Source organism: Drosophila takahashii, chromosome 3R (genome assembly GCF_030179915.1).
Source record: "Drosophila takahashii strain IR98-3 E-12201 chromosome 3R, DtakHiC1v2, whole genome shotgun sequence".
In the NCBI taxonomy this organism is placed as follows: domain Eukaryota; kingdom Metazoa; phylum Arthropoda; class Insecta; order Diptera; family Drosophilidae; genus Drosophila; species Drosophila takahashii.
Window position 1 is genome coordinate 10125295 of NC_091681.1, and position 17629 is coordinate 10142923.

Below are 17629 nucleotides of genomic sequence, written 5' to 3' on the forward strand. Positions count from 1 at the left end.
CGAACAACTAGAGGATCACATTTTTAATGTAGCCCTCTGGTATTCTAATAGGGTTTTCTTAAATTTGGAAAAAAATTAGATATCTCAGAAATGACGAAAAGGAACTAACAATTCTTTCGGTTAAATTAGGTTGGCTATGGAATAGTCAATCTTGAATATTTGAGTTTATTTTTTATTTTGCATATTTGGTGTTTTCGGAATTGATCTATCTTTATCCTATAAAAATATGCAAAATCCGAGGTCTATAGATCACCAAAAAATAAAAACCAAAAAACTATTCCATGGCATTAAGGCCGTTAAGCCGAAAAATTTGAAATGGGAAACACTTTCTCATATGTACTAGTATTATAAATATTTCCTGTGCTTTGGCCCACTGTTCCATGACCAACTGTTGCTGCGACCAAGGCTGGCATCGATTGAATGAATACCTGCCAAGTTTTAATTCTTGTACAATTTATTGTTATTTCAATTTAAAGCAGAATATGTGGATGCAGGCTTTTCGTGAGATTACAGATGTCCAAAATGATTATACTGTTTATGCGAAGATCTAAAACTTGACGACTTCCTCATATCGTCGGTCGGAGAACATTGAAACGGAATTGTACATAAAGTTACTGGCTGAAATATTAACCTAGATATAGTCGTATGGGTGTATATAAGATGGACTCAAATCAAGTCTAGGCGAGCACAGCTGAAGTGGCCATCTCACTGACGCCGCAGGTGTTGTCGCCGCGATAAACGCGATAGTAGCCCTGCTCTCCCCAGCGCGGACCCCACGAGTTCTTCACGATCCAGTAGGGCAGGGTCTTGTGGAAGTTGGGGTAGTCGGAGACGCCATAGCCCACAATTAGCACACCGTGGTCGAGGTTCTTCTTGGAGCACAGAGCCTTCCAGGGATGCGAAACGCCGCCGCGATAGAACTGCATAGCGTTCGCATTAATGCCTGCAGAGAAAAATAGCTTAGAGTGGACTTGGGGGTTTCTTCTCTCACATTGCCTTACCAATCGAGATGGGTCCATTGGTGAGCAGCCATTCCTGCATGGCGGTCTCGTTGCCCTTGGGTAAATCCACAAAACCGGAAACCTGAACGTGGGACAGGGTCTTGTTGAAGTGGCACTGATTCTTCTTGGCCTTGTAGGGATACTCATCCTCGTACTCCAAGCCGCCAATATCCTTGATGGCTCTGTGAGAGGAATACCGATTAAATACCGGGATTAAATATTTCTTCATTCCCACGACACTTACTTGTAGGCATTGTCCATGAGGCCTCCGTTGCAGGCACTGTCCGTGGTATCACAGTCGAGCAGCTCCTGCTCTGAGAACTCCTTGAGATCGCCGGTTTTCACGGCATACAGGCCTTCGATGTTGCCCGTCACACTGAAAGCCCAGCACGAGCCGCACGATGCCTGATTCTTCACCGGTGTGACTGCGTTCTTGTGCCTCCAGTCGAACTCCTTGGGCAGCTCACCGGAGTACGCCGGTACCGCAGCCGCAGATCCGCCGGTGGGTTTCGCCTCATCACGCTGCCACAGTCCAGTGCGTTCCTTGTACTCCGAACTGGTCATGTCAGCAAACTCCGTGATCCCGTACTTCGCACTGCCCATCTCGTTGGCGTTCAGCTCCTCGATGGTCTTCAGGTTCTGGCGGAAGATTCGCAGGCGCATCTGCCGTTCGGCAGTGCTCACGTAGCGGCGGCCAAATCGCACCTGAAATTTGTGGAACAAGTGATCCACCTTGTCCAGGGCGCGGTGACTGTGCTTCTTGTGCGTCTTCTTCTCAGCCCACTCCGTGGATCTGCTGTGACGGGCCTGAACTACGGGCTGGTTGCGGCACTTGAAGGTGATTTCGTGTCCGTCCTTCCTCACCCAGGCCTTCGTCCAGATCTCAACGATACAGCGGTGCTGTGAGTCCGACCCATCGATTAGATCCGCGTCGATGCGGGTCAAAACGCCGGAATCCACCTGCCGCGAAGCTGAGAAAACTTTCCCGATTCTGAAAAAGAGAACATACAATTTTAGTCCTGTGTATAAAACTAATCTAGCACAAGTACTTCAAAATATGTGTTTTATAATATAATAAATAAATATAAATATAATAAATATTTATAGATACAATCATTAAATTAAAATGTCTACGTGGGCTTACTTGTAATGTGGGCCTTCTCCAGCGGTAAGTTTGTCAAGAGACTCTTGCAATTGGGCCTTTGCCGCCTCCTCGTCGTAAGGCTTATGCTCACCCACGATCTTATTTAGGCTGCGTCTGCTGCGAAAGACCTGGAATAAATGTTATACATTTATAATAAAGCGGTATTTTTAGAATTACCTTACACTTATCCACATCTTATTTTGCTGTGTACCAAAATTAACTTACTACACTTTCTGTAAGAGGCCACTGTGTTACCTTAACCATTCTTTTTATTTATACCTGTTACTCGTAGAGTAAGTATTCGTTAGAAAGTATATAACAGGTAAAAGAAAGATTTTCCGACCCAATAAAGTAGGATCAGGATCAATGTATGCCGAGACCTCGGAACTATAACAGTTACTAAGTTGGCACATAAAATGTAAAGTTTTCAATCTACAATGTTTATATTTGTTTTTATTTTAAGGTACTATACTATTGACGGGACAAGGCTTTTTTTTAATCAGAAATACCCGCCTCTAGTAAACGAAATAAATAAAGATAGTTTCTTAGAATTTTGGGAAACTTTACAATGATTTAGACACAAGTATTGTTTAATTTTAAATTCGCAAAAATGTGGTGATGAACTCTGACTATTTTCCAAACTGAATCATTTACATAAACAAAGTTTAACAGGTTGACAGGAGACCATTTTTTGTATTAAAATATTTATTGAGTTTCCGTTGTCCGTCCAGGTTACGATTGCGACGATTATGTGGTTGAGACCAAAATTTGGATAAGTGGTTTCCGTGGAAGGGCCCTCTACCACGCTACACTTTTGAACTCCAAAACCGCGAACAGCGAATTACTCCAAGAAGCGAAACTAACAAACTCAAGGCACACGCTAAAGAGCGGAACCAGATAGAAGATCGGGAGTTACGGATCAAGAATTAGAGGCCGCATTCGAAGGGCAGAACGTAGTCGTCGAGCATGCGCACACGGCGGAGTCTCCCTTGCGAGTCGACGCCCACCTCGCCACCACTGGCCGCCACCTGCTGCTCGACCTTGACTTCCTCCTCCTCCTCTCTCAAGTCCACCTGATGACGCTGCACCACCAACATGCCAGCGGCAATGGCCGCCTCCTGGCGCAACCATCCGGACATGATCCAGATACGGCGGATGCAGGTCGTCAGTGCAAATTGCTTCATCGTGAAAAGAATCTCTGCAAAAGCGTCTCTATCAATTTATGAAACTTTTTGGGAAAGGGATTACCTTAACCTTAAAAAAATATTAGAAAAGTATTTGATATATAGAGGGTTCAGTTCGAGTATACCGAGTGATGTCAACTGAAATTTGGATTTGGACCCAAACGATAATGACAGTTTCGATCCAGCCCTACTTGGACCTTGAAATTTTAATACAAATTTTGTATTATATTTATTTTTTAATATTTCGGTGATGCTAAAGGACTTTTTAACCGATTTTTGTGTTTTCATGTGATTTATTAGTCAAACTGATTCGAACTAACAAGCAAACCACGTTTTTTTTTAAATTTATAAGGGTTTAATGACAATTTGCATTCATTTTTAATGGAAAATAGATAAAATCTCTTCACATTTATGCAATAATGTCTACAAGTCAAAGAACGACACTTTTGGGAAGGACCTGAAGCATTATTTAACTAAATGTTATTGTGTTTCAGAATTTAAGCAAAGAATTAGAGGTTAATAATAAAAGGAGTTACTAATTTCCTTCCGTTTCAAGTTAAGCAGATGAGCACAGATCTCTCGAAACTTATACAATATCCCTTACAAAAAGCATCCCAGCATGGCAAAAGTCAAACCAAATCAGCCCTTTGTTTGCCGTCTGAGAGTTCGTTAATCTTGTGCTAATTACGCAACACGGAAACACTTATCCATTACAAACAGACACGCAGCTGTCACCACATCAGAACTCCGACCCGCCAACCCTAAAAAGAGTCGAGATACGAGGGGATTTCTGCGGGACTGGCACATAAATTACATACGAATGCAAATGAAACAAGGACATGTCTGAATTTACATTACCGAAATTGACAGAACGACACAAACGTACTAGTACACGTGGCTAGAAGAGTTGCGGCAAGAAACACGGAGGCCCAAAGGCATCCCATCCCCTCGCCAGTTGTGGAATAGGCCAACAATAACAACGACAGACACATGCGGCCCATAAACCATTCAATGCCGAACACAAAACCAATTAAACCAAACATTTTGGCTGGATATTCGTTTGCCGGCTGGCATCGATGATGGTGATATGTTGATGCCGTTGATGGGAGTTGGTTTCTGAGGATCCGGCGCCGCAGCCACATCCACAGCCAGGAGCCAAATGTCTGCTCCTGCTGACGCAGCCAGCCAACGGACATGGCGAATGCGAATGAGGACTGCAGGTGGAGTCACACTCAAAACATTTTATGTCCTACAAAGGTTACAATTGAAATGTAGATATGTGAACTCAAATATTGGGAAATAAAGTGCGAAATCTTTGTTCTATAATTTTATATTCCGGATTGAAGGCGTGGATTGGAAATATTTATCTAAGAAAAACAAAGGAGTATGCAATTTGTATCGTATTTTACGAATAGAAGTTTTTCCAATTTTGAGACATGACCGAATAGAATCTAATATAATTTAGTGAGCTAAGTCAGAATCTATTCATTAAAATTTTTTGGAGGAGAGACTTCTATAAACTGTTTTTTTCTAGTGCAGGTCATCTAGCTGCGACAACAATACCGAATGGAATGTAATGGCTACGACGTGTGTATAATTAAAAATACAGGAACACAAAAAGAAAGAACAGCCGAGCCGTGTTCCAATGGGAGTCCCAGGCCGTCCTCTTCGATGTGTGCAGCCTGAGTCCGAACATGAATTCATTAAGCCGCCTGCCCTGCAATTCTGTTTCCAGCCTCCTATACAACCCGACCCAAACCAACCCAACACCGGAACGGGAACTGTTAATTCAAACGTGTATTTCAATAAGAATTATAACGTAAATGATGTTTCAACGACCCTGGGGCCACAGTGGGTGTGGGAATAAAGTGGATGGCTTCTCTGGGTGGCAAGTGTGATGGGCCGTGTGTGCAATGGTCCGTGAAATCCATTTGGATATACTGACAGTCAAGTGCCGAACGCGGCTCTATGCCTTCTGACAGTTGGCGTAAATCAGCAGTGCAACTGAATGGTTCTCATTTTCAAAGCACTTAATTAATTTATTCCGCGATGATTTTTCCAAGAGCTCATTAGGCACTCATATGGGTTGGAAATAATGTTGGAAAGAGATATCCGATTGTTGAAAACGTCAAACACAGATTGAAGCGAATTATTGCCATTAAAATGTAATTTATTCCCTCGTTGGTGTGTGGATTTAAGCTCAGTAATTAATAGTTTTATTAATTAAAAGTGGAGAGGTCGTGTTGTACTCTGGTATGTAATGGTATATAAAAAACCGCGAATATCTGTGGTTTTTAGCGTCTTCAGAAGATTCTAACAAATATAGTTGATATGAAATATTTAGTTTTAAAGATCTCAGAAAGCGGATATTGTTTAAACATTTCTTTGTGCCAATTGTGTCCCTTATCAAAAGAGTGGAATTTAAAATAGCTTAAATAGCTTCCAGACAACGCAATTTCTAAAGAAGCGTTCCTGCCATTAAAATTGCAGATTCTGTCATTGATTATTTAACCCCTTATGCCCTCTTTAGGTTAAGTCGGGTGGAAAGTGCCCACCCCCGTAGACAAATCGCCTTCGACCCACTGTGCGTGGCCCCACAGAGTCAACCGCTGTAAAAAGTAGAGCACGAGGATAATGAGAACACTTGCCTCGCACTCTGTGTGCTGCTGCTTCTGTCGACACCGTGGGCACCGCATGGTCATGAGAGGAGGACACCCCACCCACTTAACCCCACATACATAGCGGCACTTGGGATCCCCCTCAAGACTTATAGACAGGCGCAGATGGCCCCTCCCCAGGTGCTACGAATGCGGCTAAGATAGGGCCCGGGTTAAACAGATTGCGGCCGTAATTTGAGAGCGGAAACTCATTTGATTATTAAGGTGAAATAAGTGTTTTGAGGGGGTGCTGGAACGAGAAATCCCGACGAACCCACCCCATCAACACCCCGTCTTTCATCGGCATCAGGTGAAAAGGCAAGCTTAAATAAATTCAATTAAATAACATTTTCCTTTTTATTGTTCGCATTAAGGAGAGTACGTATAAGAGTATTTATGTGTAAAAGACAGAGACTGTGAGGGATGGGGGTGGTTGGTTGGGTGTGTGGGTGAGTGTGTTTGGGATGATAATGAGAATATTCATGATGATGCTGTCGGTATGGTAGTAGCCTCCACCTCAGGGTCCTTCTGCTCCTGAGCGGTCTCCTCCTGCTGCTGCTCCTTCTGCTGGTTCTTTTCGAAATTATACGCACCCACCGATAGGAAATCGTCGAGCCAACGTTTCTCATTATCGTTCAGCTCCGTGGCGGCTGTGGTGGAGGCAACGCCCTCCTCATCGGGCTTGTCCTCCACCTGGTCCGCCTTTTTTTCCGCCTCATCAATGCTAATTGCCGTGGCGGCCTCATTAGTGGCTTCAGGTGGACCAAGCTCGGTGACTGTGATTGAAGCGGTTATGGCCACAGGAGCAGGCGCAGCAGGAGGGGACGCGGCAGCAGGAGCGGATTTGGTCAGGCTGACCTTCCGCTTCATAGGTCCCAGGTTAGTCAGTATCTGAGACTCCAGATGGGCCATCTCGGCGTCGCTCAGCTCGTTCCTTTGACCGCCATTGAAGATGCTATTACTCACGTATTTCTCGTTGAGCAGCCGCGCCTTCTCCGCCGGATCTCCGGACACCGAGTTCTCCGCCGAGTCGGTGCAATTGGAGGTGACCAGCTCGCGGTGTTTGTCGCCCCATTGGGTGCGCAGCCAGGGCTTCTCCAGGATGACCAGCCGGCAGATGGTGTCCGCCTCAGCCGGCTGCTTGGCCTTCGTGTCCAACGCGTTTAACAGGATCTCATAGCGCACTCCGGCCGTGATCTCCCGAAAGGCGTCGATGATATTCACAAAGTTCATCGACAGGGGCAGGAAGGTCATGGCTATGTTCTGAACCCCAATTAGATTGGGTGACAGATACTCCCGCTCGCCAGGATTCAACACGTGGACCAGCTTGATCGGCGGCTCACTCTCTGCCTGATCCGTGGTCGTTTCTGCAGTTTCCGTGCTCTATTGATTCGGGTTTCGGGGATTTTAAGGTTTGGGGATGGGTGTTTTGTGGGAAAAGACGAAACAAAAAGCAAAACACATATGAGGATACACACAAAAAAATTTCCGTTGGAATTGTGGCAACATAGGTGATCAGAATGCAGGGTTGGGTTAGCGTTCAAATGGGAGTGAATGATGTTTCAATGGAGCAAGCCAAGCCGTGTGGGTATTGTGTGATTAAGCGATACGGTGCCATTGACAACTTAAAGCCCGTTAATCCCACAAATGTTTTTTGCCAGTGTTATTATTTTATGTTTTCCGGATTATTTAACCAATTAACAACAGTCAAACATTAGTTATCCAAACAAATGCCAGGCACACAGGAAAACAAAAATGTTTTTGTTCATTAAAAAGCTGTAATTTTACCCGTATGATCTGTAATGTCCATAAGTTTGATTTTATTGAGTTAGTTTAGAAATTATGCTTTTAATTTAAATTTTTTATTTAATTTTAAAACAATCAGAGTTATTTGATACGAGATATTTCTAAATTACCAGTCATCCATTATAAAGACCTATCTGAATTACAGTTTTTAATAAATCAACGAATTTCTACTCTATAATTATGCTATTATTAAGGCCTCTTAATATTGGTAAATAGAATGCTCCATTAAATGATTTAAAATTCCTGCAACGCACTTTGAATGGGGTAGGCAAGCATAAGTGGGTGTGAGGTGTAATCCATGACACCAGCGAGCGTGCGCGAAAATCCCCATAATTTCAAATTCAGCAAAGCTTTACGGCACAGGGGCTTAGGGTTAATTATAAATGAATGCATTGCAAGGCAAAATGTCCGTCCCTCAAAGGCCGAGTTAATCGTTGACCCGCCCCTTTCCACCTGCTCGACCGACCGGGCCTAAAGCCTAATGAACTCTGCATAATTGCAACTGCAATTGCGGTCAAACTGCGGCATCGGATCGGGACATCAGATGACCAATCAAGTCAATCACTGGCCAACGCTTGACTGGGCCTTTCAGGCCACAAAAACTAATTAACCGCCGTAACGAAACTGAAACGAAACGATGCGAACCACACCGAACCAACCGGTTGTGGAGCAATGCAGCAAAATCCATCGATAAGTGATGAGACACAAATGCAAAAAGCCGATGACAGACAGTCAGTGGGACAAGAGATGGATCGACGGACGACCGCAGACAGATTTTGCTGAATAATTTAAAAAATCGGAATCACAAAAAGGCAGCCAACTAGCCTCAAATTCAGCCAGTATTGCTTCTGGTAGAGCACTTGGAAAAATCGAGTATTTTTTACTACCGAATGTAAGAAATTTGTTGATGTAAGTATAAAGACTAAAGATGTGTCAAACACATTACAGATCATCAAAATTAAATTAAAGTACATTATCGACTTTGTGACACTTTTCAAAATTGTTGTATCCTTTTAGGAATATTAAATTAAATCTACATCGGCAAGACGAAGTTTTTCTACTCTGAAGACTTCGCGAATGAAAATGTTACTATAATAGCATAAATATAAAATATGAAAAAAATACCAACTAAATATATGAAAAAATCTTGAATAGAAAAATTTTTTTGCTTTTGTGAGATATCAGATCGAAACGTGCTTTAGCCCTGACCAAGGTAGGTCAAGGCTAAAAAAATAAGATTTGAAAAGATTCATGTCAATAGATTTTAAACTAAAAAACATTTTGACCCATTTCACCCTATTGTTCCTATCGATACCTTACGTTGATCACGGTATGCATAAAAAATAAGATTTGGAATGATTCATTCTCAAAGCTATAGGATATAGACGTCCGATCGAGGCGCTTTTCAAGTTTGATCTGCGGACTTATAATTTAGGACGACTGTGGAAGTTTCAGATCCCTAGCTTTTAAACGGAATGGTACCTAACACGTTAAGTTTCCAGATGCAAACTGTGTAATTCCAGCTTTAAGTTGCTTGGGAATACAGTTTCAGATAAATCTAAAAAGAGGTTGCAAAACTCCACATTTTCCAGAGTGTATTACTGCTATTGCTGCTGATGCATTGCAGTTGACAGGCGACAGCAGCTGGCAGAAGATGGGTATAGGGTCGTCGGGTAGTTTGGGGGAATGGAATACTTGGCGTCTTGTTGACGTTTTGGTCGTTCATCCTCATTGCCGCTGACGTCGTGACAAAAAGCCGAAAAATGCATAAAAACTTTTGACAGCGGTTGCGTCACTGCAGGCGACGTTGATGCTCGCCTGATGCTCAAGCTGATTATGTTGAGTGGGTGGTTCGAGGGTTTGGGTAACGAGGGAGTGACGGAGCGACGGAGATGCCGGAGCTTGTTTTTCAATTAAACTTTATGGCATTTTAAACAACATCGCAAGCCATACCAAAACACGATGATGGGTTTTTAAGTTCTTCGCAACGCCCACTTGGTAAGTTCGCTCTGGTTGTTGTCCTGGCAACTCCTTGGCAAAAGAGCAACCAATTTATGCAATACTCAGTCGGTCTTAAGCCTGTTGCCATCTTTTAATTCACTCGTCTGCACTGAGCGCATCGAGAGATTTGTAGTAATTTATACTGCAACTCGCTATTTTGGAGAACTTTTAGAATATCAGACCATGTTCAAACTTGTTACAAAATATTACGTTTCTTGCGGAATTTCGTAAAGGATTTACTTTTATAAATAATGCAGGGGTAGTCTTAAACCTTTCTTAGACCCGATTTCTTATCTTCAAGGTAAACCAAAAGTGGACCGTAGATTGAACCAATTAATAGAATTTTGCAGAGAACCTTACAAAAAAACGTTGCATTCCGTTTTATCACGTAATTTAAGGTAGGACATATAAAATATTAAAAAAAAATTCAAATTTACCTTTGGCGCAGATTTATTTCAATTTATTTAAATGAAAAAGTATGCTGTATTATGCAAAACAAACACAAATAATCTGCAGTAAATCGTTGAAAACAAATGTAGCAATAAATTTAAAATATACAATATTGGCAAAAAAAAAATAAAGTTGCTTAATTCAACTCCCTCCATGAACTGCATGTCTACTTAATGTGTGTATTTTAGCGTGCGTATTTTCCGGCACACTTGCCATCAATCAGCCAATTCAATTGCCTGATCTGTGCAAACACAATGCGCCATCACCATAAGCTTCTGTTGCAGTCAGTGGCTTACTGAACTCGCGTGTAAACACAAAATCTGCCAGTGTAAACGGTTCGGGGGAAATATTAAACGCAAAGCTTTCGAAAAGTGTTGGGTGTTGCGCATTAAGCCGCTCTGATGGCAGTGTTGAAAAACTTTAATTGAATCATCGCAAACATCACCGAGCAAACGTTGCGTCGCAGTCGCTGCAAATTGGCAATTTGGCTTGTGTTGTTTTTAATTAAAGTTTAATTAAAGCGATTGGCCTGCTCGGCGTGCAAATAAATGCATCGCCGACATCATCATCGCGGCGTCATTCTGTCATTGGTGACTTAATTTTTTCCACGCAGCCCATTAACATTTTGAAATCCACTTACGCACGACCGGCTCTGTGAATCCCAAGCTCCCATCCGCACCCCACCTATCCACCAATGGTCGAGAAACCGGTATAGTATTCAAACTGTCAGGGGTTCGTTTGCTGAATCCGAATCTGAGTCGGAATCTGAGTATCTGCGTTGTGCAACATACTTGTGCCCAAGGTGAAGATGCCGCACTTTTGGGCTTTGATGAGGTGCGCACGTTTTGGGCGTGTTTTAGTGTTAATAAAGACATTAACCTTGGCAGGGGGCTTTCTTTAGACACCTGCTGTGCTCGCTGAATCTCATTCAAACCAACTTTTGGGTTAGCACATTTACATAAAGCAGTGGAAAGATGCGATTTTTTAATAAAATCTAGTTCATTTTCCTTTTATGCTGGATGAATACACATTAAGTAAAGTTAAACAATAAAAGTACATTTTCACATGTTATTTATAAATTGCATTTGATATATCTCAGTTGATAAACATGATGAATAGCCCTTAAATCCAATATATCTTTATAGCTTTGATTAAATTTACCTGAAGGCTTATAGTACATGTTCATAAATCATAATTTCTATTATAATTTATAATAATTCCGAAAATTGAGCAACCAGTCACATTGCGTGTAAGCTGGTTTTCATCCATCTCATCCTCTTCTGAAATTGATTTATTCTTCCTCGACATCAACATTTGCGGGATTCAATTGTGTCTTCACAATGCTAACCACATTCGAGCGTGTAGTTTATGTGCTGATTTCGGGAATTCCATATCTTGCACCAACTAATAACCGATGTTGAAATTTTAAATTCCGACCACGCTTCACGCAAGCGTCTTTGGAATGATATTGGCTTTGTTCGGGGCTATCTGGCATCAGGACACCTGCAGATTCGGTACCAGCCCATCCGCCCCCTATTGGCATGCTGGCATGGCAACCCCACCCACAGTCAATAGATAGTCTCCTGACCTCCGACCCCCCACCACTCATAGTTTTAAGCTTATGCATTAATCCGAGGCGCCCCTCCCCGACGCAATTGCACAGTGTTGGCAGAAGTTGAGAGCTAAAACAGCTAGATAACTCTAGTTAATAAAGCGGCCAAAATAATATCTTCTTAATTCAACGAATCAATCTAGTTTTGAATGTATAACCATGTAGGGACAATGGGAGGGCGTCAAAACAAGTTATAAGAATTTTGTGCGTCTATATAAACTAGATAAGTTTTAGGTCCCAAATAAGTGTAAGCATACGAAAACAAGAATTTATATACTGGCAATCTAACAGTTTGCAATGACTAACAGTTCTTCTAACAGTTATGCCATAGAAACCCGCATAAATAAATTCAGTAAAATCATATCACTTCGTTAATATAGCGCAAGCTTGTTTAATGTTTTTATGTTTAAGATCTTTCAACTGTATAGCCATTATTAAATCGACACCTTGAAAAAGCCCAAATTAAGCTCAAAATCTAAATTCAAATAATAAAAATAAAAATGTAGGTATCTAATTAAACACCTCAGACGAGCTAAAGGCCTTAGCTGCTAGAGCTCTTAATTCTTAGTTAGCTTATAGTTTTAACTTTAAGTTTGCTTTATATAAATAAATAAATATAGCCATTATTACAACACTCGGGATGCCTGCTTAAATTTCCAATCAGACAATGGAGACACACACGCACACATGCCGCACTCCCTGGCATTTACCCACAGATTGGCCCCCTTTTGGCCAAGCTCATTATAAACTTTGCCTTCACAGCTCCCCTGGGTGCTAATTTGCGCCCTCTGTGTCGAATGTGGGGTATTGGGATAGGGATGGGGCTTGGAGGTGGGACAGTGGATGGTGGGAGTGATTGGGTCTCGTTGTCTTGGGCTGGCCAAACCATTTAGTGGGTCCAATGCCGTAATTTCCTTTGGCATTTCTATTAGGCGGCAAATCATGCTCAAAATTATACAAAGGACGCCCAGACAAATGGCTGGATCGATGGATAGAGCCTTCGACGGGCGGAGTCAGCACTTCCAGGGGCTGATTTGCATAAAGCCAAAAGCCAGAAAGAAGATTCGCATTTGACAACCGCCGACAATTTGCTGGCAGAGACATCGATAGATTCGTCCATCGTGTTTTTTTGGCTTTGCCTTTGTTTTTGCGGTTTGTGAATCATCCGATTTGATTTCCTAAATGACAGACATAAACCCCTCCGACCACTCCAGGCCACTGACAGAGATTTGTGAGACAATAGTGGTTGATAAGTTGGCAGCCAGTTTTCTGCGATTCTTGCCGCTGACTTGACTGAATGAATATGTATGGTATAATATACTCGCATATTATACCCGTGTGTACCCATAAATATTTGCGCGAATGTGCTTGTTATGTGTGGCTATATCCGCGCATATAGTTCCGCAATAATATTCATTTATGCAAATTTTTCCATGCATTCTTTCTAGTCTCTGTGCGTGCGTTTCTGTGCTTCTTCCCCCTTTGTTTTTACCCCTTGATAGCATTATACTGGGGGTATATTAGAGTCCTGGAGAGAGGTAAGTAACATGTATAGATTGTGTAGTAAAAATGAGTTTCCTTAACAAATAAATAACACTGTGCAGCATTTTTAGTGCTTTTTAAATTTACCTCGATGTATGCTATATTTTTGGATTCGTTACGAATTCCCAAGTTAAACTGCGTTTTCCAAAAAGTTCCCCGACGCAAGGATTCTTAGCAAAAGGACCTCAAAGTTCGAAAAATTCAGAAATTGGCCAACTTTCTAAAGCTCTCAGAGGCAAACGGATTCATGGTTTGGTTAGATGCTAAAGTTTTATAAAAGATACACTCTTTATCTTTTAAACCCCATACTTACAAAATTTTTAAGATTTTTTTTAAGGCAGAAACAAGTTCTAGAAAACATAGTCAAAAAACATAAAAGTATACAGCTGCGGTCAAAATGGTAGTAGTGTTGCCGCCCTGTGTATTTAAAAGTTTGTTGTTGTAATTGATCTTTTCCTGGTAATATTGTATTGATTATAATTTTCCTATTAGACTAATTGGATAAGAAAAAATTACAACATCAAACTTTTAAAAACACAAGGCGGCAACACTGCTACTATTTTGACCGCAGCTGTATGTTTTTCAGTTTTTTGACTATGTTTTTTGAAATTTATTTCTGCCTTAAAAAAAATCCTAAAATTATTTTATGTATGTGGTTTGAAAGATAAAGGGTGTATCTTTTTAAAAACTTTAACTTCAAACCAAGCCATGCATCCATTTGCCTCTGAGAGCTCCGCAAAGTTGGCCAATTTCAGCATTTTTCGAACTTTGAGGTCCTTTTGCTAAGAATCCTTGCGTCGGGGAACTCTTTGGAAAACGCAGTTTAACTTGGGAATTCGTAACGAATCCAAAAATATAGCATTTATCGAGGTTAATTTTTGATGCTGCATAGTGTAATTATACCATTTGAAATAAAAATAGCGTTTCGATCAGCTATTAAATTGTGATTACTGTCAAACATATAAGTTGTGGTTCAGAAAAGGGTATTATACTGTCGACCCTAGCTATGTCAGCTTTTTAACTTTATTTATTTAAACTTATTTTTACTTCCATTGAGGCATGCGTCAAATTAAAATTCAACATTTGAAACGCGACGCGGTAAATAATTCAAGTGCGCGGACTTTTGCCCCCCGCCCATCCACATGGCGGTGGCTTTAACTCGTTGAACCCTTTTTACGTTATATTTAATTATTTGCATATACAAATATTTTTGTTTGCTGGAGTATGATGAATGCTGTGAGATTTTTTCTGGTTCTCGTTTTTGCCCTGCTGCCTGCCGGCAATTTAATTGATATTGATGACGCTGCTCCAAATGGCATCACCCCAAAGTCCATCCAGGTTTTCTCTGAGGGAAGAGGGGGCAACAGACGGTGCTCTCTCAGTCATTAATCTGGCACATTACTTTGTGGCAAAGGGGTGGAAGGGGTGGGCGCCTACTGGAGTACCACAAACAGAAAATTTAATTTATTTAAATTGAAATCTGTTCCCCTTCTGAATCATGGAACAGTTAATCACAATTTGAAATCTGTTCAGGTTCTCGCAGTGGTGTGCACATCAATTTTCGAAGATTTCTCGGAATTATTTATTTAAGTTGATATCATCAATTATAGCTAGCTTGCTGACAAATTTCGTCATATTTAGTACTCTTTTAACGGTCGCTTGACTTTGCGAAACGTTTGAAATATACATGTTTCCTTTTCAACCAATTGTAATTCGTAAATTAAAATTAAAACATAGATCGTTTCGATTTTTAAAACTTGTATGTAAGACCCATAAAACCGTACCATTCAAGATTTTTCTAAAGTAAGTAAAAAAAACCTCATAATATAATCTATTTATTTTGGGATTATCAAAGTAATAATAAATATGCAATTATGTATTTTGTATCACTATTTTATTTAATGTCTTTGTTGTAAAAAAGAAACAAATTTAGACCTGAGAAAAACATTTAAAACCAAAGCCAAATGTTTAAGTACTTATATTTCGTTTTTATTTTGTACAACCTGTATTGTCATTGTAATAATAAATGCAAACAAAAAACATTTCTGCCTACTGGCTGAGGTTGCTGACTAAATAAAAGTCTATTGTCTGTATGAGATACTCATCGCTTTCTAAATAAATTTGTTTACGTAAACAATTTGCTGTATGAAAAAGTGTGCATTAAGTGGGCAATTGCTTGCTGCTTTTTAACACTCTAAACACCGTCTTTAAAATAAGTGAGCACCCTTGCATTGCTAAAGCAATGTACATTAAAGTGTTAAAACAAGAGTAAGCTCGGGTCGAAGTTAATATTGGGGTTGAACGCTAGATAGGGATGAATTCACCCCGGAAGACGTATTTCTTTTCTTTAGCCTTATAAATTTTTATTGCCCAAATTGCTATCAAACGTTATTTTGAAAATAAACGATTTTTAAGGAAAAAATGAGGTACTCCTGGGGTTAATCCAACTTTGACGGATGCCTTGAAATTCTATTTTCAAATTTAAATTCCTGGTCCGTTTGGATGAAATTGCACTTGAAAGGCAGAAATTAAAACGCAATTTCAGGGCACAAAGCAATTTTAAACGGGCTAGTGGGGCCAATTAAAATACCCCGATAAGGAGCAGTTGAAAAAAAAACAGTAGTCTGGGAATCAATGGGGTTCTATCGGTCAAAGCGATAAGCAAACAGCTGACTCGTCGCAAAATAAACAAAGGCGTAGATAAGCGGATCCAGAGAAATAAACCACTAAATGGAAACTAGAAAAAATAGATGTCATCAAAGGCTTACAGAAGGAACAACAAATAAGCAATTTAATGTGATATGTAAAAATGCCAAATTTTTTTTTAATGGCATCTTAAATTAAGAATCTTGGGAATTATCCACTATATTGTGCACTTCCTCAAACTTCCGTAACTATAACTTCTTGAATGGTCGAACTACTACTGCAGGGGGGTTAAAAGCTCTTATGTATAATCAATACTATTACTCGCAGTCTTGATTTAGATGGGCATATCTCAGTTTGAGTTACGGAGGTTGGACTGTATGAAATATCTATTCGGGCTTCTTTTTTTCTGTGTACTTAAAGCTAGAGCAAACAACGGTCCATCAGCCAATATGGCGAGTGCGTGTAAGTATGGGTGTGTGTGTGTGTAGGAGGGCAGGTGTGTGTGGGGCAAGCGGGTGAGAGAGAGTTAACTGTAAAATTGCATATTTTCCGCTTAATGACGAACCGTTATCCCTGCCCCAAGCATAGTCACTTTGAAGGGGATTACGTTATTTTGTTGCCCTCGCAAAAGCGTTTTGATGTGGAAATAGACGCGCTGCTGAATCATAACAAAACAACACACGCACACTCACCTCCGCATCGCCCTGTTCCTGTCCCGCTCTCTCCTCCGCGAGTTCCTCGCCAGCTGCTTGGCCCAAAAGCAATACCAGCGCAACTGTTGCTGCCGCTAACAGCCTCATGTTTGTGGGTGTGTGTGGCCGAGGGGTTCTTAAATCTCCTCCAAAAAATTCGCCGATTTTCGATGTGTTCGGTTCACAATGACGTTTGCACAAATCACGCGCACAGGTGAGGAGGTCGAATGTTTCCACGTTCCGCTGGCGAAATACGCCGCTTTCTGTTTGCTGGGTCTTTGTTGTCAGCGTGCCAGAGGTGGAACCCCAGTCGATGGTGGCGCGGTGCAATCGATAGTTTAAGCATCGTCGTTTTCTATGCAGCCCTCAATTGTTTCACAGCTGTTTAAAATTTAAATTTCGTTTGGGGTATTTCCCTCAATTGCTGAAAGGGAGTAACTGAAACACGTCTTTAACTAACCGACCTAGTTTTAAAAACTTTTGATGAGGAAAGGTATATAAATCTTGAGGAAAATAATTATCAATTTTCAAATATCATAAAGCAATTGCTTACGGGTAACCTTTCTACATATGTATGTATATGATAATTAAATCAGATTTCTGAAGATTTACAAAATAATTTCAGAAATATAAATAAAAAACATTTGACATTTTGATTCATTTGCGTATAAAAAATAACAAACTATTATTAAAACATATTATTAAATTATATTATTAATTTTCTGAGCCTTTATTTCAAGGAAAGATCCGTCAGATTTTCGTTAAATTTAATTCAAAATTCTGAAATGTTAAAAAAAGATATCCCAGAGTAGAAGAGAATACGATTGGATTGATGCTGCAGTCGTAATAATAGTGGTGCCCCTGCTCTTCATCATTGAAGGTTGGTTGTTTTAA

The 17629-nt window shown here is 40.7% G+C and overlaps 2 protein-coding genes across 3 annotated transcripts; both read right to left on the bottom strand.

Moving 5' to 3' along the window:
• Positions 1 to 436: 436 nt before the first annotated feature.
• Positions 437 to 17028, bottom strand: CtsF (Cathepsin F). Of its 2 annotated transcripts, XM_017154483.3 has the most exons (6): positions 16736 to 17028; positions 6953 to 7369; positions 2146 to 2273; positions 1246 to 1992; positions 1002 to 1183; positions 437 to 943 (listed from the first exon to the last, which is right to left on the bottom strand). In XM_017154483.3, exons 1-6 carry the CDS (start codon positions 16841 to 16843, stop codon positions 678 to 680), a joined length of 1848 nt encoding a protein of 615 aa, XP_017009972.2. In that variant the 5' UTR covers positions 16844 to 17028; the 3' UTR covers positions 437 to 677. The 2 variants fall into 2 exon arrangements, with proteins under 2 accessions (XP_017009972.2, XP_070074022.1); XM_070217921.1 differs by lacking the exon at positions 6953 to 7369 and having other exon boundaries at positions 16736 to 17025.
• On the bottom strand, positions 2718 to 3526 carry LOC108066107 (uncharacterized). The gene is made up of 2 exons (XM_044394716.2): positions 3400 to 3526; positions 2718 to 3343 (listed from the first exon to the last, which is right to left on the bottom strand). Exon 2 carries the CDS (start codon positions 3327 to 3329, stop codon positions 3072 to 3074), a length of 258 nt encoding a protein of 85 aa, XP_044250651.1. The 5' UTR covers positions 3330 to 3343; positions 3400 to 3526; the 3' UTR covers positions 2718 to 3071.
• Positions 17029 to 17629: the final 601 nt, after the last annotated feature.